The sequence below is a fragment of the Mytilus californianus genome, unplaced genomic scaffold, assembly GCF_021869535.1.
Source record: "Mytilus californianus isolate M0D057914Y unplaced genomic scaffold, xbMytCali1.0.p SCAF_3, whole genome shotgun sequence".
NCBI classification, from domain to species: Eukaryota; Metazoa; Mollusca; class Bivalvia; order Mytilida; family Mytilidae; genus Mytilus; species Mytilus californianus.
In genome coordinates this window covers 89,429,337-89,454,931 of record NW_026262679.1, presented here as the reverse complement: position 1 = coordinate 89,454,931, position 25,595 = coordinate 89,429,337, and the positions used below count along the sequence as shown (strand labels likewise).

At 30.6% G+C, this 25,595-nt stretch overlaps 1 protein-coding gene across 3 annotated transcripts in view; it reads right to left on the bottom strand.

Annotated features, from left to right (window-relative positions):
* Positions 1-3,269: 3,269 nt before the first annotated feature.
* The window catches only part of LOC127735350 (inositol polyphosphate-5-phosphatase A-like), a 72,306-nt gene continuing 49,980 nt past the window's right edge, over positions 3,270-25,595 (bottom strand). The window contains exons 10-19 of one of the 3 annotated variants that reach the window (XR_007998324.1): positions 25,049-25,104; positions 24,432-24,516; positions 22,869-22,958; positions 21,096-21,173; positions 20,121-20,194; positions 19,594-19,705; positions 17,824-17,886; positions 16,189-16,225; positions 9,462-9,857; positions 3,270-7,303 (exon numbers count right to left, since the gene is read on the bottom strand). Coding sequence is in view for 2 of the 3 variants with exons in the window: in XM_052245510.1 (XP_052101470.1) it covers positions 15,569-16,225; positions 17,824-17,886; positions 19,594-19,705; positions 20,121-20,194; positions 21,096-21,173; positions 22,869-22,958; positions 24,432-24,516; positions 25,049-25,104 (1,215 nt within the window). In the remaining variant the exon portion in view is untranslated. Of the gene's footprint in view, positions 9,858-15,544; positions 16,226-17,823; positions 17,887-19,593; positions 19,706-20,120; positions 20,195-21,095; positions 21,174-22,868; positions 22,959-24,431; positions 24,517-25,048; positions 25,105-25,595 lie in introns of all 3 variants that reach the window. The other 2 variants (XM_052245511.1, XM_052245510.1) reach the window with 2 other exon arrangements.

Genomic DNA, 25,595 nt, shown 5'->3' with positions numbered 1-25,595 from the left:
TCCCATAATCAAAAATCTAAACACATGTTTAGATTCAGCATATCAAAGTACCCCAAGAATTCAATTTTTGTTAAAATCAAATTAGTTTAATTTTGGACCCTTTGGACCTTAATGTAGACCAATTTCAAAAACGGGACCCAAAATTAAAAATCTAAAAACACGGTTAGATTTGGCATATCAAAGAACCCCAATAATTCAATTTTTGATGAAATCAAACAAAGTTTAATTTTGGACCCTTTTGACCACAATATGAACCAATTTGATAGCGGGCCTACAAAATAAAAAATCTAAATACATGGTAAGATTCAGCATATCAAAGAACCCCATATATTCAATTTTTGTTGAAATCAAACAAAGTTTAATTTTGGACACCAATTTGGACCAACTTGAAAACTGGGCCAAAAATCTAAAATCTAAATACATGTTTAGATTCAGCATATCAAAGAACCCCATATATTCAATTTTTGTTGAAATCAAACAAAGTTTAATTTTGGACCCCAACTTGGACCAACTTGAAAACTGGTCCCATAATCAAAAATCTAAACACATGTTTAGATTCAGCATATCAAAAAACCCCAAAAATTCAATTTTTGTTAAAATCAAACTAACTTTAATTTTGGACCCTTTGGACCTTAATGTAGACCAATTTAAAAAAGGGGACCCAAAATTAAAAATCTAAATACACGGTTAGATTTGGCATATCAAAGAACCCCAATAATTAAATTTTTGATGAAATCAAACAAAGTTTAATTTTGGACCCTTTTGACCTCAATATGAACCAATTTGAAAGCGGGTCCACAAATAAAAAATCTAAATACATGGTTAGATTCAGCATATCAAAGAACCCCAAGAATTCAATTTTTGATGAAATCAAACAAAGTTTAATTTTGGACCCTTTTGACCTCAATGTGGACAAAGTTGATAACGGGGCCCAAAAATCAAAAATCTAAATACATGGTTAGATTCAGCATATCAAAGAACCCCATATATTCAATTTTTGTTGAAATCAAACAAAGTTTAATTTTGGACCCCAATTTGGACCAACTTGAAAACTGGGCCAAAAATCTAAAATCTAAATACATGTTTAGATTCAGCATATCAAAGAACCCCATATATTCAATTTTTGATGAAATCAAACAAAGTTTAATTTTGGACCCTTTTGACCTCAATGTGGACAAAGTTGATAACGGGGCCCAAAAATCAAAAATCTAAATACATGGTTAGATTCAGCATATCAAAGAACCCCATATATTCAATTTTTGTTGAAATCAAACAAAGTTTAATTTTGGACCCCGATTTGGACCAACTTGAAAACTGGGCCCATAATCAAAAATCTAAATACATGTTTAGATTCAGCATATCAAAGAACCCTAAAAATTCAATTTTTGTTACAATCAAACTAAGTTTAATTTTGGACCCTTTTGACCTTAATGTAGACCAATTTGAAAACGGAACCAAAAATTAAGAATCTAAATACACGGTTAGATTCGGCATATCAAAGAACCCCAATAATTCAATTTTTGATGAAATCAAACAAAGTTAAATTTTGGACCCTTTGGACCTCAATGTGGACCAATTTAAAAACGGGGCCCAAAATCCAAAAACTTAATACACGGTTAGATTCAGCATATATCAGAACCCCAAGAATTCAAGAATAAAACCCCATTGAAATTGATCAAGAAATAAGCAATTTATACGAAGTATCTTCTTTTGCACAATACTGTGCAATTGAATATTTCTTGCTATTGTGCAATACTGTACAATTGACAATTTCTTGCTATTGCGCAATATTGTGCTATTGGATATTTCTTGCTATTGCGCAATACTGTGCAATTGAAGATTTCTTGCTATTGCGCAATACTGTGCAATTGAAGATTTCTTGCAATTGTGCAATACTGTGCAATTGAAAATTTCTTGCTATTGCACAATACTTATTATATAATAATTTACACATCCTGTTTGGTGTGTATCTCCTACCATATCATTATTATTTGCTTTTAAATATTAATCAGAAATAACCAACTTAAAATGGAAAATTTTAAAAGAAAAAAAAAAAGAAAAAAAGAAAAAAAAAAAATCCCCCCCCCCAAATTTTTTGAACCCCCTTATGATTCATCACCCCCAAACTCAATCCCAGCCTTCCCTTTGTGGTATGGTACCTTGCAGTACAATTTCAGAGAGATCCATACACTTGAACACAAGTTATTGTCTGGAAACTAGAAAAATGCTTATTTTTGGCCCCTTTTTGGCCCCCAATTCCTAAACGTTTCAGGCAATTACCCCCAAACTCAATTCCAGCTTTCCCTTTGTGATATGGAACCTTGTAGTACAATTTCAGAAATATCCAAACACTTACACACAAGTTATTGTCATGAAACTAGAAAAATGCTTGTTTTTTGCCCCTTTTTTGGCCCCTAATTACTAAAATTTTGAGGCAATTACCCCCAAAATCAATTACAGCCTTCCCTTTGTGATATGGAACCTTGTGGTACAATGTCAGAGAGATCCATACACTTACACACAAGTTATTGTCTGGAAGTTACAAAAAATGCTTATTTTTGGCCCCTTTTTGGCCCCTAATTCCTTAACTGTTGGTACCATAACCCCCAAAATCAATCCCAACCTTCCTTTCGTGGTATTGAACCTTATGGTAAAATTTCATGGAGATCCATTCACTTAAACTAAAGTTAGAGTGCGAAAACCAATGTGTCTTCGGACGACGCCGGACGACGACGACGCCAACGTCATACCAATAAACGACCAAAAAATTTTCAATTTTTGCGGTCGTATAAAAAGTCTATATAACTGTGATTTTCAACAATTTATCAAAGTCCTAAGCCCGTAATTTCGGCAAAAATTAGTAGAGCAGAACGAAACTTAAACTTGATCTGTAACTCATCATGGTTAACTCACATACCAAAAATCGGCCCAATATCTGAAGGCGTTTAGAAAAAAATTGCGTATAATGGAATGATGGAATGACTGAAAAGGGTAAAACTATATGGCCCCGACAACTTTGTTGCCGGGCCATAAAAAAGGTAACAGACAAAAGACTATCATTATTATGACAGGAGACATATGCCAAGCAATGGGTAAAACTCAACACTGGACCTTAAGTCCTGTCGTCCAGGTGAGCTTATATCTATATAGGACAGCTACACCACTTATCATCTGTTCACCATGAACAAGACATGTACTCCATAACATTGTTTATCAAAATATAATTCTTCTAAGCATGACTTTAAGATTTGTTACAAAGATAACTGAAATAAGAGTTTTCATAGTTTATTTGGATTTACAACAAGACAGAAAATATAACAAAAAATGTAATATTGCTGAAAAGAATCACAACAATGAAAATGTGGTTTTAACAAGGTCTGGTTCTTGTTGTTTTATAATAGTATTAATAAAGATCAAACAAATGTACACTTATGCTGTACTTTATAACCTTGAATGGATTTCAGATAGGATTGTTTTCAAGCTATAAATCTTACGACTTATCACAAATACTGCACACAATTAAAATACCTTTCAATTTATACCAAAAATTGCAATCAAGTTAGTAGAATAGTTAAATGTTATATAAAACAATGATCTAACCAAATGAAAAATGTTTCAACACACAGAACTCTTTTTTTAATTTGAACAGGATTTTTTTTTATTGATTTGTAATCTGTGTTTGGCTGTTAGCAGTATCAAATAATAAAAAAAGAGTATTTTATACTTAGTGAACCAAATACTTTATCCATTCAACAAAAAAGTTTGAAATTTACTATCTGCATGTTATATTCAATGAAAGCAAAACAAAGACTGTGCTTACAGAAAAGGTGGGGAAGGGTATAAAAATGATAAATCTTAAGAGTACAATCTCAGGGGGACTGAGTATATTTTAATTAGGCCAGACCAAATTAGTTTGTTGTATGCCACACATCTGCCCCTAAATTGGAATGATTGATATTTTTATTTTCATACACCTTAATGTTTAGAAACAAAAGAATATTATTTGAAAAGGCAAATCTTGTTTTTCTTCTATGATAATGTTCACATTTTCATCATATTACTTTCCGGTGGACACTAAGTCTTGCCTAACCAATCATATCCTTATAACATATTCCATGTGAAGTTCTCCGAAGCTGTTTTCCATTCATAGCTGCTATCTTACAATATAAAATGCCTCACAATACTGTAAAATTAGTCTTTTTTCAAAATTTACGGTTTGAACAACAAATCAAACTGATGTGGCCTCACTTTAACATTAACAAATGCCTAACGATTCATTCTAACTATGTGCCAAAAGCTGCAATTTTAAAAATAAACCAATATGTTCTTGATCAAATCAATAATTCATTTTTAGAAAAATGCTTTACTTTCTACTTATAGATATGGATGCTTTTAACATGTTTAAAAGATAATTAACAATGTCAAACATAAATGATAATGTGAAATTTTAACATTATGTAGATTAAAGCAGGAAAGACAGCATTTTCTATCTTGATCTAGTAAAAAAATAAAAGAATCTACATTTATAGAAAGCATATTACAAAAATATGAGAATTAAAATTGTATGATGAATAATATGCAAAATAACTCATCATAGAACCTGAAAGTTTGGTATATATGTTACATCTAAGTATTAAAGAGATCTCAAACAGAAATTTGTACTTTGCCAGTAACTAAATATTAAACTGCAACAATAGAATGAAAAATTTAGGATAGAAATTGTATTATTATAATGCAAACCCTTTTCTGATAAAGCATTTTTTTTTAAAAGTTTTATCCTATTTCAGGTCTCAAAACATTATCTTTTCAAATTATTAGCCAACCCCTATAACTATGAATTTTCTAAAGAAACTAAAATACAGTTTTCAAATAAGGTGTCAAAAGTTCACACACCAAAATTTAACCACTAAGTTTTGGTAACCTCCCCCCACCCAAAAAAATATCTTGTTTTGAGGCAATTAAATTTTCAACTTGTATGTCATGGACTTGCATTGAGGTCTCAACAGATTTAGCCTTTTTAATTTTAAATATAAACAAAATATACATTGTGGTAAATGGCTACACCAAGGTTGATTTGAAAAAGAACAATTGCATTCTCAGACAAAAAATTTAACAAATATGCTACATACAATTTTTTTTTAATTTGTACAAAATTCTATTTTTTCCACACAGTTTACAATCTATTTATAGTACTGTCTGTACTATCTAACAAAATTCCTGAGTAAAATTATTTTCAGTTCATTTAGTAATGAATTTAAATGTAGATGGCATAGCACATTACTGAAAATGATTATTAAATTATATGAATTTATATCTTATTTTGTTAATATATGATAATACATGCTGAATACTAATTTGAATAATTACTTCTAAATTGCATATACTAACTGATTATAAAATTTTTACAAAATAAATTATCATTAAGTTGTAAACCTGAAATTCTGATTTAGTGGAGAATATCTTTTATATGTCATGTTATATTTATACATGCAGTGATGCTTAAATGTGCATTGAACCTGGATTCAGCCAAAGCATCTCTTGTAACATAAAACATTATTTCTTTTTAACTGTATGCTATGCCAGACCCTACAGGATATCCCATAAGGTTTCTTTTTTTTTTTTATTATGTCTAGTAACTTTGTACACATAATCAAAACCAAAATGACAGCACCATCAAATGAAAAAAAGTAATTACACAAAATTTTCCGAATCTTAACACAAGTTCATTCTATAACTGTTTCTAACAGAATACACATAAAAAAGGCTGAATTAAAACAAACAATTATAACGCCTCCCTTATATCACGATGTCAGAATGATGATATATAGATATAAGAATTAACACAGATATGCATACAAATAAGCAATGCAAATAATAATAAATAGATTCTATAAAATATCAACGACATATTAGTAACTAATTAGGGTTTTACCTGATTAACAAAAGTAAATATTCTGTACAGATCTCTATTGCTACACATATGTACACTAGTCTAATAAACTACATAAATAAGCACCTATATATAAATATGTATGATGATCAAAGATAGGATTTAATATACAAAATGAGTCGGACACAAAAATTATTATAAAACCCCACGTTTTAATTTTCAATTTGTATCAACTCAACAACTTCTACAATCATTCACAGTATTATAATCCTCCTTGCACACATTTACCTTGTTATGCATATGTAAACCCTGTAGTATTGTTGTATTACAAACATTTTTTGACCAATATATCTGCTTTTTAATCTCATTTTCTAATCAACAATTTCCTCCCTTTGGCAGCAGAAATTTAAATGCTTTCTTTAAAACTATCATGGATTAATTCAAGCAACAGATGACATTAATCACACAATTTTCATTTAATATCAGTAAGTTTTAAACAGGGGTAGAAAAAAAAATGATTTTACCGAACATCTGACAGTAACGAAATATTAAGATAATTAAAATTTGTTCATTACTTACCCATTTGTGGTTAAGGTGGTACCAAACACCTCGACTAAAATTAATTTAGCTTGTTTAATATTCATAAAATTTTGACAAAATATTTAATTTAAAACGACCCTTTGACAAAAATATAAAAATTTCAAAAACCACACACTTTATCGGAAAAATTTTATTGGATATATAGCAGTTTGACAAACACTAATTTTGATCATTGAGAATCTTAATATTTCCTTAACAATAGAATGTGATTAAAACGTTCAGCTGATTATGTGATTAAGTGTAATGTACCACCTTAAAATGATATTGATAAAAATGAAAATGATGGAAGACACATATCTAACATATAATCCTTGAATGCAATGCATGTCCCTTTTTGTAAACAATGCCTGATCTAATATACATTATTTTTTTGGTTGTTAAATTGGGAATTTCTGTTTGAACAGTAGATTATTGCCGAAAGAATATAAATCCAAGTGTTTTTGATAAAACAAAAAATTTCAGTTTCTGGAGTTTTGGGGTGAAGATCTGTTTAGGTATAATTGATGTCACCTGAATGCATGTAATACATGGACTGCTTTTTAAAAAAAAATTCAGAATCTCATTTTATCAAAATATGAAAATCTAGGAAATTTTATTGTTGAATCAACTTTTTCTAAACTTTTTCACATTAAAATAGATTCCTTTTTATGTTTCTAAGATAAAAATAAGTTAAATATAATGAAAGCTTTCTATTCTTTGATATTGTTGTTAGCTGCATTTTTTGTGTTAATATTGAAATAAACATTTCTGTGAAGATTAGAAGCATTTCCTCCCTACCTGATATACAGTATATGGCCATTTTAAAATTTATTGCTAAAATTAAAATAAGTCAATCATAATCATTACATATATTACTTTTAATGCAAGTTTTACAAGTAAAATTTTGAGAGATTAATTTAGACACACAACTTAATACACTGAACATATATATTATATGAATCATTTTTTATAAGACTTTTTTGGCAAAATTTTCCTACTGATTTAGTATATTTCTGGGAATGAACTAACAAACTTAGTAAATGCAAGAATGATCTGACATATTCAGTGTAGAATGTAACTTATTCTTATAAAGAACTGGTTTAAAAGGGAAAAAGAGTGTCAATATTGGTGTATATTCTACTGAAAGCTCTATTCTTCCAAATATGTTGCATCTTTACAGTTTTTGATTTTTGAAAAATTTGTATATTAAGAATTTTAGTAGATAAAACACTTATTTTTTTCTGCTTCAGGAACCTATATTCACTAATCACTACAAAAGAGCCAGTACTTTTTTTTTCAAAAACTCACTATAAATGTGTTTGGATATGTAAATTTGCCAAAATCAGCACATTGTAGCATTGACTATAAATTTGAAAGACATGATTTTCAGACTAATCAGGTCATTTTGTCATTTGCGGTCTATGCCTAATGTTAGAGTACATTTATTTGACAGTGAAATTATATGATTGAAGGGTTATTAGGATGATTTTAAGATTGAACCATTTCACTTAAAAATTACGTACCCATTTAAGGTAAACTAAAATAAAGATAAAAACCTTTTTTTCCAAATCGGTTTAGGATTTCAAATATATACACTACATAAACGTTTAAGATTTGAATTCTGAAAATTTTCGCTTCTTCAATAACTTTGCAAACACTACTGTTTATTTGTTAATGCTTGCACAAAACTTGTGAACCAATCATTCTTTCAACACAACCTATGCACATACACTTTAAAATTGTTGTTAATGACATACAAATTCATGATCCTCAATGATCCTGCTGACCTAATATTAATCTACTCTCACTACTCATCATTAATGATATAGGAAGTTATATTTTATAATTTAGAGATGCTACATTTTTTATACTATTAAAAAGTAATGTTATTAAAATATCAACTGAGAAACAAACAAATGCACTATTTTAGTATAAATAAATAAATAAAATACATGTACATTTTGCTGTACCAAATTTACAGTACTTTCTGTACCAAGACATACTGAACTAACAAAAATGACTGGATGAAATGTTGGGGCAAGTTTTTGAAATCAGAATATTTTCACAACATTTTTACCTTAATCAATACAAGTCATATTTTCCTTGTGTATCTTTATCAAAATATACATGTATATAGACTCTGAATAAACCTTTAACTCTGAATTGTAATGAAAAAGATTTTTTTTTACATTTATCTTTAAAGCTTGCCCTTTGAACTTTGACATTACCCTTTTCATAGTTGTGGCATTCCCATGTTTGACTAAGTAACAAAGCAGTATATGACCTTCTGTTCAGTTGATATCATGTCATCAGGGTTTTGTTATCCATTAAACAGACAATTAGGCCTCTGACCTTGAAAATTAAGTATACCAAGTTTTATGAAGTTTGATTTCTCTATATCTTGTCAAAATGATGGCTTATTCAGAATCAAGATATAGGAAAGTAATCATTTTAGTATGTATCATATGAAGTTGTTGATTACTTAGAGAAGCACATATGTCATACCACACTAATTAAACTAATTTGTCTGCAATAATATCTATAGCTAACCTTGTCTATAGATTAAAATAATGCAGCACATATTTTGTATGATTATTAAACATAATAATCTTTGCATCAATCAAATAACAAATATTGCATCTTTTAGAAATCAAATATATGTTCTAATTATGTACTGAAACACTTAAACAGAAATTAATGCCCTATATCTTACTTCTAATCTTCATTAATTTATCTGTCAATTTTCACATACACCAATAACCTTATAATTTTGATGTTGAAAAAGTCAGTTTATAAAAAGATTAATTCAAACAAAAGTCATGTGTGTGTTTTTACAGCCTAACCCTTAAACTATTCATTTTCTCTATCACAAAAAATAATTATTCTTTCAAATGAAGTTTTAACCTAACAGCCACATCATTTGGCTACATCTCACTCTAACTTTACAATTAACAAATTTTTGCAATCAGTTATATTTAAAATTAACACATACCCACCAACAAGATCCTCTCACATGACCCGTAGAACTAACAAAAAGACAGTCAGCATGCTAACAGGTAAGTAGAACATGTCCTCTTGACACATTAGTAAAATATGTCTTATTGAGGTATTACAAACAGAATATTTCCTTTCCATGGTGCTGATAGATACATTTATCAGCAAATCTTAATTCAAAAAATAACTGATTGATTTACTATGAATATGAAATAAATTAGAATTCTTGGTCACACAGATGTCTCCCTAAATACTCGTGTAGATTTTCCATTTTGTTGACGTATATGAATGTATTTAGTTGTGTCAACATGAGAAATTTTCACTTGTGTACTAGGGACAATAACTTCTGTTGCAGTAGGGAGCTGTAACAATTCAGGGGCAGAAACTGTTGGTGCTGAAAAAGAAATATGAAAAACATTAACAATTTTCAGCTTTGGCTTTTATAAGTTTTTTTTTTTTTATGTCAGTTCATGCAGAATATTTACTGGTATAATTTTCATTTAAGGCAAACTCATGTCAAAGAAATCATTCTTTGAAATCTTTTATTTCTTCTAAGAATCTGATACTTTGGACCATGTCACCCTACACTTATTATATTAATGAGCAAAAAAGCTTCCAAAGGGCTTACATCCCTCATTTTGCACATATACCATATATTGATAATAGGGATACTATCCCAAAACAGGATCACAACAGAACTAATTTACTAATACATGTATGTGACCAAAACTGGCTTAGAAAATTGTGGAATTGCAAAGACAATGATTGATGTTATTTACCCTTTAAGTTCTAGAGACAATATCTATAATAGAAAATAATTACTAAATAGGTTCCTAAAGTTGACTCTGCCAAGTACAATTCAAAAGAGATGACTTTTTACTGTTAAATCTATGTTAAGTAGTAGAGTTGGCCATCGTTTGATTTTGTTCAGATGAAATATTTATAACATCTACAGTATATACATGTACTTTAGTATAAGTCAATCCACTTATCAGTTGATTTACATTTTCATGTCAGAAATCCAAAAATTTAGCAATGACCCTCCTATAATATCATAGTTCATGAGGTAAAATGGTAGAATGATTAAATGAACAATTATGTGACAATCATGTGGTTTATAAAAAAAAAAATCCAATTGGTTAAAAACAATTAAATGACAAAGAATTAGAGAATCAGGTTACATTTTGTTACAAATCTGTTCTTACTTAATACAGTTAACATCATATTTTATTTTGTGTTGTATTTTAGTATTTCATCCACCTTATTAATAGTTTACCATGCATTTCCATTATTCTGAATAATATCATTAGCATAAATAAAGCTCTGTATAATACAATTACACAAAATACATACATCATCTGGACAATATTATAGCAGTGAGTTTTGTTAAAGTTACGTATCATTTATGAAGGTTTGAAAAAGATTATACTGCAAATGGATCTTTAAATGTATGTATCATCCACACAAAGTCCGTGCTTCAAAAGGATTTATTAAATATAGTTTTTATTCAATTCTTTTAATTTGTAAATTTCATTATACTCAGTTTCGACTGACTTGATTTTGTAGACTAAATGACAAATTCCTATATACTAAAATTTACTAATATAGACATGGCACTTATGTTACACAAAAGTGCACACGCTGAAATGACTCGCCTACTATATTGACCATTGATTTTATGTTGATAGTCCTAAATATAAAGTTTTACTACAAGTATCACATTAACATTTATGATCCAAGAAAATGAGGTCAAGGTCAGATAAACCAAGCCTGAAATACTTGTACACCTTTAATACAAACATTCCATACACCGAATATAGATGACCTATTGCTTATAGTATAAAAGAAACAGACCAAACCATGGAAATTCTATATTGACCTATGAACCATGAAAATGACTTCAAGGTCAGATGAACCCTGCCAGACAGACATGTACAATTTAACATCATTCCATGCATCAAATATAGTTGACTATAGCATCTAAGAAACAAAGTTAACCAGGAAAACTGAACATTGACCAATGAACCATGAAAATGAGGTGAAGGTGTGATGATACCTGCCAGACAGACATATACCCCTTACAATCATTCCATACACCAAATATAGTTGACCTATTGCTTAAAGTTTAAGAAAAACAGACTAAAACACAAAACCTTAACATAGACCAATGAACCATGAAAATGAGGTCAAGGTCTAATAAAACTGGCCAGACTGACATGAACATCATAAAACATTTCCATACACCAAATATAGTTGACCTATTGCATACAGTATAAGAAAAACAGGCAAAAAAAAAAAAAAAAACTTTTACCACTGAACCATGGAATGAGGTCAAGGTCAGATGACACCTGACAGTTGGACATGTACACCTTACAATCATTACACACACCAATTAAAATAGACCTTTGCTTATAGTATCTGAGATATGGACTTGACCATGAAAACTTAACCTTGTTCACCGATCCATGAAATGAGGTCAAGGTCAAGTGAAAACTGTCGGACAGGCATGAGGACCTTGCAAGGTACGCACATACAAAATATAGTTATCCTATTACTCATAATAAAAGTGAAATTAACACTACAAAAAATCTTATCTTTATTTTCAAGTAGTCACTGAACCATGAAAATGAGGTCAAGGACAATGGACATATGACAGACGGAAACTTCATATCATAAGGCATCTATATACAAAGTATGAAGCATCCAGGTCTTCTACCTTCTGAAATAGAAAGCTTTTAAGAAGCTAGTTTAAGCCGCCGCCTGATCACTATCCCTAAGTCGAGCTTTCTGCGACAGAAGTCGCAGGCTCGACAAAAACTATGCATCCTTCAATGAGAAAAAGACACTATAACAGAAGTCTTGGCTTCATCTGTTATGAGGAAATTATGAAGAAATAAATATGTCCAAAAAACATGTAAACCAATAAAAGACAATTCATATAAATTCAAAAAATTTTGTGATAAGCATACCCCCATTCATAACTCAGAAAACAGGAAGAAGGTGTAAAACAGATCCAAAAGGTCCACACAGGTAACAACTCATCATTAAGGCTGCTGACCAAATTTAAATTCATTTTATTCAAAAGAACTTGAGAAAAGTGTGACAAAATTTTTTTAAATTTAATTCAACATATTGAAATATTCAAGGTATCGTCAAACAGGATGTTTGTGTCAAACAGATCCAAAAAGTTCTCACAGATTACAACTCTTCACTGTCAAGGCTGCTCACTAAATACAAAGTCATTCTGTTTTACCTCATCAAAATTGACAAAATTTTAAATTCATTCAAAATTTTGAAAAAATCAAAGTATCAGCAAACAGGGAGTTGTGGCTGACAGATCCACAAATTACTCAATGTTACATCTCATCACTGTCAAGCTACTAACCAAATATTAATTTATTCTGTACAGCGGAACCTAATAAAAGTGTGACGAAAATATTTGTTGAATGGACTTACAGACAAACAGACAAGGGGAATACAATAGAGCCACCATTTAAAAGTGGGGGTATTATTCGGTTGCAAAATTGACCTGACTGTGTTTACTTTTCTGTGTAGGCCCTTTTGGTTTTGAAGCACCCAAATGTTTATGCAATTCGTTTCCTTAAATTTTGGTCTGGAGTGCACCTGATGAAGGTTATTCCAGAAACATTCAGTGTGTGTGCTGAAATCAGTATATATTCATTTATTCTGGAAGAAAAAACATTATTTGACAAAAAAGAGCTAAGAGAGGATATGATTAAAATGCAAAAAAAACAAAGCTTTATTGTGACAAAGCAGTGGAAGTTGTGTACAAGAAGCCTGTGCAAAAGTCTCTCAAAACCATATAATTTCATTTTTTTCTTTTACATACAAAGGAATAAACTAAAATAAGGTAAACAAAAACACTCTTTTTGAAAATAGAACATGCATTTCTAAAACCAGGGACCTTTGGCAGAGGGTCTAAGGAGAATACGAGTTCGAATCCCACACATGGCATGTGCGCTATGGGCAGATTGACTATGACTGTCAGTTTTCCTACCCAAGTTCGGTGGTTCTCTCTGAGAACTCTAACTCCCACCTCCAAGAAAAACTGACCCCATAAAAATGGCACAATATTTTTATGTCTACTACTTTCATTCATCTATAGCAATTTGAGGAAGGAAGACCCTTTTTTCACTTCTCATCTAAGAAGTATAATATTAGGTTGTCAAATCAACAGGTTTTTACATCCTATTCACCAGGAAATTTGTATTTCGCATTGATTTTAAAGGTTCATATATACCAAGGAAATCTACAAATATCAGTCCCCCACATATAATGAACCTACAGTAAAATACAACAACAATTATAAAGTCATAGGTTTCATAACGAGTTAGAATTGGATATCGCTTGATATCAACTAGAGTTATTTAATTTCAATACAATAATAAACGAGCCTTTGTCGAGTTTATTATTACTATCTAAATTTAATAACGAAATCCAATTCTAACTTGTTATGAAACCTATGACTTTATAATTGTTGTTGTATTTTACTGTAGATTCATTATATGTAGGGGACTGATATTTGTAGATTTCCTGGGTATATATGAACCTTCAAAGTCTTAAAGCGAAATCCAATTCTCACGAGTTGTTAAACCTACTTCTCTTATGGTCTAAACACTCTCATTGTGTTAAATTAAAAATTATGCGAATCGTTGATTTTGCACATACCAGTATGAAATGGTGTTCTATGGTCTCATGATGCTGGATAAGCCAATCAAATTAATGAAGTTTTTGTATCACTTTTTGTATCACACTCTGTGCAGTGTGATATGAGAAATATGTCTTTATATATATATAATTATGCAAGAAATAGATAACAAACCTCAACCATAAGAAAATGTATATTAACTAAAAGAGTGTAGAAGTAATGTGTTCTTAGACATTCAAATCATCTGCCCAAGATACATTCAAAGAGTAAATCTTTTGGTGCTAAAATGAATTACCTGTTTTAATAAAAATTCTTTTGAATTGATCATGAATAGGAATGAAATATGGATTCTTGGGAAACCTTATTTTCAATTTAAAGGATTTTTTTTTCAATAAGTGCAATGAAAGGAAAATCCCAAAGATATCAACATAAATATGGATTAAGATGATATAAATAATATGGATTAAGATGATATAAATGCTGTGCAGATTAACTAAATAAAATAACAATAAATTGCTTCGCCGAGCGCAGCTGGATATGACCGCAGAGGTCCAACCCTGAACAGTTGGGGCAAAAATGGACACAATATTTGCGCTTGATACAGGTCAGAATTTGGATTGTAATTAAATATTTGAGACATAATAGGTTTCTGACACAGAATAACTGTAGTCAAAGAACTTGGAATTGGTTATACAGTTTGAATTTATATTCAATTATGCTTTTGTGCAATACACTTTGCTGTTGTGAATTGATCCCCCCTCCAACCAAAAAAAATTTTTTTTATCCCCCTCTTTTTTTTTGCTTTTGTGCAATACACTATGCTGTTGCGTATTGAGACAAGACAATACAATATTTCTTTATACATAATTTAAAAGCAGTGTAACGGAGGTAATCAAAACTTTGTGTTTGGATTACCTCCCTTACACTGCTTTTAAATTGTCTTAAGGAATTGTCCATTAACCAGGAAACCCTTGTTCTTCAATTTTGACCCTAATTCCTAAATGGTTCGAGCCATAACCCCCCATCCCTTTGTGGTATTGAAACTTGTGGTATAATTTCAGAGATCCATACACCGTTCCACAAGTTATTGTCTGGAAACTAGAAAAATGCTTATTTGGGCACCTTTTTGGCCCCTAATTCCTAAACTATTAGGACCATAACCCCCAATCCCAACCTTCCTTTTGAGGTTATAAACCTTGTGTTTAAATTTCATAGATTTCTATTTAATTATACTAAAGTTATTGTCTGGAAACCAACTGTCTTCGGACGACGCTGACAACGACATGATACCAATATACGACCACAAAATTTTTTGCGGTCGTATAAAAATAACAAAAACTAAAAGAAACTAAAATAATAAAACTAAAAATAACAAAAATTAAAATAATAAACTAAAAATAACATAAACTTACTAAAAATAAACTAAACATGAACAATCACAGTACAACACAGGGACAATGCCTCTTTCCATCTTTCTTCTGAGTTGAATTTTCTGTCCTGGGTTTAACAAGTGACACATGCTCATCATGCTCGGCTGTTTCTATAGAGACATGCTTTGTGTTAGTGTTTCCAATACCAGGATTAGTGTTTATTTGTAATTTAATGGGACTGTTACTAGGAGATTCTGAAACATCAGATTCAGTTGTATTTGCAGATAGACAGTCTTCGCTGTTAGCGATGTTATTGTTATAATAATTGGATTTAATCTCATCACTGTCTGAATCTTTCATATCTTCTGATGAAGAGCTGTGGTGACGTGAACGTGGGCGATTTGGCCATCGTAGTAAAACGCTGCGTACTTTCTGTACATGCTTTGCTGCTTCAACAAATGACATTTTTCTGTCTCCCTTTGGGCGTGTCAATTCAATTCCACTTCCACGCTTGCGAATGCTAGCTTTAAAGTCAGGAGAAAGACCGTGTTCACTTTCAAATTGAGCAAAATCATGAATATTAATATCCTCTAAGTCTATAGGGTCAATGATATTGCCATTAATAGAGAGAGACTTTGCAAGAGGCAGGGGGGATTGGGAGGAAACAACACTGTCTTCAAGGTTACCTTGGCTTTTCTTTAAGTGGAAGAACAGAAACACTGGCTAAAAATAGAATAAATATGTGTCAATACAAACATGATGTGAATTAATTTGTACATTTCTTGTATGTAGATGAAGTAAATCTCTGACCAAAGAGTTGTTTTTTTGGCATTTATTCTGTTTAATCAAATGTTAACACATTGAAATTTTACAACAAATCATTCATAATTTTTTTTTAACTAACTATGCTACTCCAATTCTATAAGAAACACAAGAATGTAAATGAAATAGCAAATAATTTTGTTACTCTAGGTCTGTGAGAATAACGAGATATGAAATTCAAAATAACAATACATCGTTAGTAAAACTGATAATAACTCAAAATATACTACCTTCTACAGATTTCAGAGAATTCAGTTGTGAAATACACGATGTCCACAAGAGTTAACTTTATTGACAATGCCCAATATAAGATAACATTTTTTTTATGTATCAGGTAGTCAATAAGTATTACTCAGTCCGTCAGTGACCTAATAGGGCATATACACGGTCCATCAATTTTATATTGGGATTCAAGCTATGCTCTCATTGACGGCCTATGTAATACAATATTTTCCACAAAGGACTTTCCTGATACTGACCAAAGAATACCCCTCATATGAATGACTCATTTACTGTTTGATAGGCATTCAACAATTGTTGTACAGCAAAAATAATATATAAATACCCTACTAAATAATTGATGTTTCTCAAAGGACTATTTGAGACTGGAATAGCCACTAAATCATTCAAGGCTTAGTTACTTGTTAAAACAAATCAGTTTGTTTTTACTTGCACATTTTGATCTGTACAGCACCGTTTTTGCTTGTTAGCTAATAATTGTATAAATTCCATGTAATTAAACATATGTGCACACCATTGTTTAACTAAAAGTGGCAGAGTAATCAGAAGCAGAAGCCTCTAACCAAGGTGTACAAATGGAAATAAACCGTTTTTCCTCAACTACAGTCCATCTTAAAAATTATTTATTTAATAAATCAACACACAACAATAATACAAATGGGTTTTGCTCATTATTGAAAGCTGTATGGCAACCTATCTTTGATTTCATTTACTTCATTTGGTCACTGGTGGAGAGATGTCTCATTGGCAATCATACCACCTCTCCTTATTTTATATAACTAAATGAAGTTGATGAGTTTGCACCATGGACTACCAATTTTGAAGTGCAAGGATAACACCAATTCCCATTGATGATAATACATGTCTGACCTCACCTGAAATACTAATGCCATCTAAAGGTCAATCCTCCTTTTTGCTGTTGCAGGCTTCATGTATCATGATATATCTCAAGCCTTCCTCCCCAAAAAAGGAAACTCAACTTAATTATTAAAGTCCCCTACTGTAAATTGATTTTTTTAACATTTTCTGCTAATTAAATCAAAATGCAGAGGAATGAACACAAGAAATGAATTCCATATCTTGGCAAATAGCTTCATTGAACACACAGCAACACCTATGCTTTTGTCAGTTATGTTATAATTTTCTAGTTGATCCATCCGTAACTAGCAAATTTTTGCTTTTGGTATTAAAAAAAAAACTCTGACCCTTTGGTATGATAATTATATTAGTACTTAATTTATTAACTATACTATAAATACCTTGTGATCTCCCATACAGCTATCTTTACCTATTGTGTCATATTTTGGAACAACTGTGTCATTCTGAAATTGTTATTAAAAAAAACCAGTCAGCATCATTTACACACATATACTTTGATTAATTACTGAAGTATTCACGATAAAAGATTAATAACAGAAAGCTACGACACACTGAATATAAAAAATCATAAAAAATGATTTTGAGGGATATTCTACTTAAAAATAAACAGCTGTGCCAAGAGCGCATGATACATCCTTATTGTGCATATTGAAATTATTTCAAAAGTAAAGTGGGAAATTCAAAAAGCATTTAATCAGAAGCAAATAAAACAGCTTTGTATAAAAACATGCATGAGGATACCCCTAGGCATATAAGTATTGTGTCAATTATGACTGATAAAAGTCCAATAACTCTGAAATGACAACCCAGAAAATTTTCAAAATCAAAAGAGTACATTCACTAATCCCAACCAATCTCAACAACAGTGTTAAGTTTGTAGTAAACATGACATTGAAAGAATTCCTTTTACTTATGCTACTGTCAAAGTCCCATAACTCTGGATTGACATATCAGAATTTTTTTTTAAATCAAACAGTGTGTATTGTTCACCAATTCAAACAATTATGTAAAGTTGTCAGTAAATCAATGCAAACAAACTCAATTCAAAATACAACATGTAAAAAATTTACTTAAATCTGACAAATAAAGTCCTGCAACTCTGGAAAGGAAAAGCAGAAAATTCAAAAAAATGGAAAGGGAGCTTCCTTTCATCAATCCCGACAATACTGTAAATTTCTGTGGAAATCAATCCCCACTTTCTGGAGTGCACACTACAACTTGGAATTGAAAAACAGAAAATTTAAAAAATCCTATGGGAGCTTTCTTTTATCAATCCCAACAATAACATAAAGTTTAGATGAAATCAATCAAGGCATTGCGATATAAAATATTGCTGTAATTCAAACGGTTGAAGTCCCAATAATCTAGAACAATAAAGCAAAAATGTCCTCAAAGGAAGTATCAAAAACCAACAAATCTTGCTTTTTCATATTAATGTCATGAAGTGCAACAATAACTTTACTATTTTAAATATCATATTGTTCATAATTTAATTTTTTTTCAAAGATTATTCACTTGTGTACTATTTATCGGGTCTTGATTTGGTACCAAATTAGTTAATCATGTAATTTAATGACCTTTGTCATTATATATAACCATATATATGTTAATGCCTGTTAACAGTCACACCTTAAATGATTTCATTTGAAGATGATTACAGTATCAAGCCAGTAATACATTACTTTGCAGCAAATGACACTCTCCTTTGAACCTCTATATCAAATTCTTTCCTTTTTATATAGAAATTTATCCTTATTTGAAAATTTTTAGTACACAATTATTGGTTACATATAAGTAAAAAGATATATCTGGGACTACAGTAAATACTTACACATTTACTAATTAACACTAATGTTTTATATGTTGCTGTATATTTTAAACAAGGTATTCTCTGAAAAGTCTATAACACTAATGTTTTACATGTTGCTGTAAATTTTAAACAAGGTATTTCTGCAAACAGTCTATAATGTTTGTAATGTTGGGACTAATTATATTGTATACAACTTCATGGACTTTTCATTTTGGAAAATATCTGCATGTAAAATTTTGAGTTCAAATTTCTGTATCCATTTTCTAATGCAAAAAAACATAACAAATATATCTGTTTAACAAATTTGTTTTGAATATTTATTTTCATTTTCCATACATACTTGTACAATGATATTTTTGGCACTATGGGAGAGCAGTAATCTATCACACCATGATGGACATCTTGTTTTCATATAAGACAAACCATCACTGACATCTTCAGAAAATGGATAACTGTAATGAAAAAATACAAGAATTCACAAGTTGTTGTGTTAAGCACCCCACTTGCAATTCAAATTATAGAGAAAAAAAACCAAACATAAGTTGATGTTCAAGAGATCCAAAAAGCACTCACATGTTACAGCTCATCACTGTCAATCTATTGACTGAATATGAAGACTTTATGTTCAGTTTTCAGCTTGCAAATCAAAAATACATGAGTGATATTTTTTAGCTAATTTTGACAAAACTGAATCAAATTGACTGCTTAAAATGAAATAATATTTAAAATTCCACTTATATGAATGTTTGAGAAATAAAAAAAATTCATACTTTTAATTTTTATTTTTAAATCTAACTAATGCTCCTGTAACTTGGTGGAAAGTTAGTTTCATATTCATATAGTTTTATTCTACTTGACAATCCTTACCTTGGAGGGAAGTTAATCTCATATTCATAAAGTCTATCTTTATAAAGTATCATTTCATTGTCATATTTCCGTAACTGCAAAAAATAAATTAAGATAAAAATCAAACATATTATAATTTTTTTTTATTACCAGCAGCTGTAAAAAAATCTTTAAAAAAGTACAGCTACTGTGGTTTAATTTACTTTCGTGGGTACAGTTTTTCTTGGATTGAAGAAAATTTTTACTTTCATTGATACTTGATTTGTGTTTTAGCCAAAGTTTGCATACAATCCTTTAAAAAATTTATACTTCATTGAACATTTAAATGCTGATTCATCCATACCAATGAAATCCACAAAAGTTGGTACCCAAGGAATAAAAATACATGTACAATTAAATTTTCAGCATGCTGCCAACCCAACAGCTTAATTCAAAATCCTGTCACATTATGGCATTCTCACCTAGGTACTGTATGCTGTTTTATACTTAAGTTGAAAAACAGTATAACTTTGAATTTTCAGAAATTGCTAGCCTGAATATATTAAAAGTTACATATAAATATAAATTTCAGACACGCCATGAGGAAAGGGAGGCTTTGGTTAACTTTCATGAGAGAAAAGTATTTAGAACGATAATTACAAAGTACCTCCCAATATTCCTGAAAATCCATAAGGGCTGTTCCATAAAAACATACATGGGACCCAAATCTCAACTATGGGTGGGTGTCATCTATGTTTTTGCATAGTGGAAATGTAAGTGAAATTTTAATTTGCCTATATGGGTGGCTACCCTATTTTAAAAGTGCCTTCCCTGGGTACCATGTATGTTTTAACAGAACAGCCCTAAGAATTTGTTCATTTTCATTGAAAGAATTTATTTCAAGAATCTTATAAATATTGTGATGTCAGCCTATACATGGTACCTTCAATATTCATTACAGCTTTACCCAATAATATTAGAGCATAAGTTGCTATAGTTGCATCGAGTAAGACTTACGTGTTTGGATTTTTTCAGGAAGATTTCTGAATGTTTTTCATGACAGTCAAAACCTTTAGTTTCAACTGTTAGCACAACCTGTAAAACAGAAAAAGAAATATACAAATAAATGAACAATGACAAGTTTGCCAACTTTGCAGCAAAGTAATACAAATATCTTGCTATTTCATGAAATTAAACTTTTTCTTGTCATTTTCATCGTCACAATAGAAAGAGTTTGACATTACTGACCACAAGGGAAAGTCATTATGTCAATCAATGCAAAAATTATGTCAATCTGAGTTAAATCCTGGAACTCGAAATTGGTGGATAACAGTCACATAGAGGATCATGCTATGCAATTAATATATATGTAATGAATAATTACTAATTAAATGGACAATGACTTAGTTGGAAAAGCTACTTATCTGCATGGAAAACTTATGCTGATGATATTATGAAATATAAATGACCGTTCTCGATTGACCAGAAATCCCACAGTAATTTCTGCAATCTAACATCTTCCTGGCCTATTCTTCGACTCACCTTATCGTTAACCTCTTCAGTATAACATATCTTCCTGACCTATTCTTCGACTCATCTTATAGTTAACCTCTTCAGTATAACATATCTTCCTGACCTATTCTCTGATTCACCTTATTGTTAACCTCTTCAGTATAACACATCTTCCTGGCCTATTCTTCGACTCACCTTATTGTTAACCTCTTCAGTATAACATATCTTCCTGACCTATTCTTCGACTCATCTTATAGTTAACCTCTTCAGTATAACATATCTACCTGACCTATTCTTCGACTCACCTGATTGTTAACCTCAGAATAACATATCTTCCTGACCTATTCTCCGACTCACCTTATTGTTAACCTCTTCAGTATAACATATCTTCCTGACCTATTCTTTGACTCACCTTATTGTTAACCTCTTCAGTATAACATATCTTCCTGACCTATTCTCCGACTCACCTTATAGTTAACCTCTTCAGTATAACATATCTTCCTGACCTATTCTCTGACTCACCTTATTGTTAACCTCTTCAGTATAACATATCTTCCTGACCTATTCTTTGACTCACCTTATTGTTAACCTCTTCAGTATAACATATCTTCCTGACCTATTCTTCGACTCACCTTATTGTTAACCTCTTCAGTATAACATATCTTCCTGACCTATTCTCCGACTCACCTTATAGTTAACCTCTTCAGTATAACATATCTTCCTGACCTATTCTCTGACTCACCTTATTGTTAACCTCTTCAGTATAACATATCTTCATGACCTATTCTTTGACTCAACTTATTGTTAACTTGACTCACCTTATTGTTAACCTCTTCAGTATAACATATCTTCATGACCTATTCTTTGACTCAACTTATTGTTAACTTGACTCACCTTATAGTTAACCTCTTCAGTATAACATATCTTCCTGACCTATTCTTTGACTCACCTTATTGTTAACTTCTTCAGTATAACATATCTTCCTGACCTATTCTTCGACTCACCTTATTGTTAACCTCTTCAGTATAACATATCTTCCTGACCTATTCTTCGACTCACCTTATTGTTAACCTCTTCAGTATAACATATCTTCCTGACCTATTCTTCGACTCACCTTATTGTTAACCTCTTCAGTATAACATATCTTCCTGGCCTATTCTTCGACTCACCTTATTGTTAACCTCTTCAGTATAACATATCTTCATGACCTATTCTTCGACTCACCTTATTGTTAACCTCTGCGGTATAACATATCTTCCTGACCTATCTTCGACTCACCTTATTGTTAACCTCTTCAGTATAACATATTTTATTGACTTGTCCTTTCTTTCCTTTCGTTTGGTTTGAAGTGGTTTTCTTTGTAAGTTCCTGAAACATAAAGCTTTCATTTTACTGTTATTTATTTTCAGTTAATATTATAATAATACACAAATGTAATAATTTAGCAGTTCACTGTTTACACAACCTTCAAGGAAAACTGTAACAATTCACAATGATACTACATTTACACCTTTTCATATGCTAATAATACCATTTCTACCTATTAAAAAATCATATACATTCTCATGAACATTTACTTCTAGAATTATTAGGTAAGGAGTACTAAATTAACAACATTTCATTTTAGTTTGCCAAAATTTTTCAACCATTAAGGAAGAAGTTTGATTAAACTACACTATTAGTTTTAGCACTTACAAAATCTATATAGAATTACATTTTTCCTTTGCACTTATAATATGCATATTAATGTCTATTTATATTACCGTAAATCTAACTACAGTGGATTCATTATTATTAATCATGGGATATAAATTTTTATGGATTTCCTTGGTATATGTGAACCACTAATTTGAATGTTCAACAACAAATAAAATTCCATAGGCCTACATGTACTTTGTTAAAACCACGAAAATAAAATGTTTCCCCAATCCACGTAATTTGGTACCCAAAAAATCAATGAATACACCATATATCAAAGAGCTTAAGCTTAGCATGTTAATCAAAAGCAAAAGGAAACCTAACAACATTTGTATCCCCAATCACTCTGATTAATAACGATTAGTTACTTGTGAAAACACTTAACATATAATAATAAAACGTTATTACAGTGCGAGAGTCAGTCTAAATGTAAGCTGTAAAGAGAGATAACTCTTGTGCATATCTAGATATTTTCAAACTGTACAACTAACAATGAAATAAATACTTTGCTTGGAAGAAGTCAAAATAGAAAGCTATATATATTGACTGTAGACTGGTGGTATCTGATGTCAAGCGGGTCTGGTAATTTCTGTTCTTGACCCTTTATTTTAGAAATGTGAGTATGATTGCGACATGTTTGATTACATTAGCCTATCATTCCTATTAACAGTATTAGTTTTAAGCTATAAAAAGGTATTTAAAACATGCTTCTCATCAATATTTTACAGCAAGTTGACTTCTAATTTTATAGAGATCTTAGTATAATGGTAAACCTAAAGAAAATGAAAAGAAAGTATGCAATATTTTTTTCTAAAAGGTACCCATATAATTGTAGGGACACAATAAGATATTCATTTATTTAAACACAACACAATTTAACATAGATTCTTAACAAAATCCTGATTTCAAAAGTACTTAGTTCAGACCCTGTTCATAATTTTTTTTCTTCCTTCTTATTTTTGCAGTTTTTTAGGGTTTTTTATCTGTTTTTATAAATAGAAATTAAAACTTAAACATGTACTGGAATGTTATTGTAATTGAAATAGTATGGTAAGCTTGTATGCAGGCACTTCTGATGGTTGCTTGTGAGACTATGTTTCAGAACTTTAAATGTAAACAGAATCTATTATTATCCATACTTACATTTACTAAGGCTTGAGAATCTAGTCGGAAATTAAAATCTCCAAAAATAAACTGTGGGACTTTATCATACTGGTCTTCCTCAAACCTAAAGATACAAAAAAAAAATCTACTGGTACTTCATTGGATACTTGTCTCATCGGCAATCATACCACATCTCCTTATTTTTATATTCATAATTAGGAAATGTTATCTGGGTAGTCTAATCCTTTTGAAAAGTGTTTTTATTAGTCAATCATTAGTCTGATTGTCAAGGCAATTTTTTTTCATGACAGAAACATTAAGAAGACAGATGGATATATAAAGGTTAATATGTGTACTGTTATCAAATTATTGTCCGTCACTTTTTATTCAATTTTCAAGTTATAGCATGTCTTAAAGTGTTGGAGACCTCCAGATGACTATTTGATTTAATTATATTGTTGGGTTCCTGTCTAATGGAGGGCTTACTCAAAATCAAAAAGAACTATATCTTTTATCTTAATTCAATCTTTGAGAAGAATTTAATGTTGAAACAGGTTCTAATATAAACAAACATAACGTTACAGTTGTAAAAATAACACACTTCTGAAAACTAAATATATGTTGATTTATGACCTAAGTATACTTATCCTATGTACCTCTTAAGAGTATGTATAAATGCTGCCTTTCTGTTTTTACTGTACTGTGATGGGCTCTGGAAAAAGTAAATTTGTACATATTTACAGAAGATAAGTGTGTTATAAACATTTCTTATCACGATTATTGCAATAATCATAATCTTTGACCTTAAAACAGGTAAACAGTTTGTTTTAGAGGTACTTGAGTTTTTATAACAAGGTTTTATTGTATATATTTAGTAAATTGCAAAGTAATGAACCTCTCTGCTGCCAACTGAGCAAACAATCTCTTGTATTCATTTACAATAGCATTAGAATGGGCTTATATCTGGATAAAACTTTTTACCAGCAAAAATTACAGTATTTTAGTTGGATTTTCCATTCTTACAATGACAAACTATGCTTCACATTTCTCATTCTTACAACGAGTCTGTGTTTCACATTTCACATTCTAACAATGACTGTTAATGCTTCATATTTCCCATTGCAACAATGACAATATAAGCTTCATATTTCTCATTCAGTAACTTTCAGTCACTGCTTTATATTGCCCACTCTTAAATGCCTT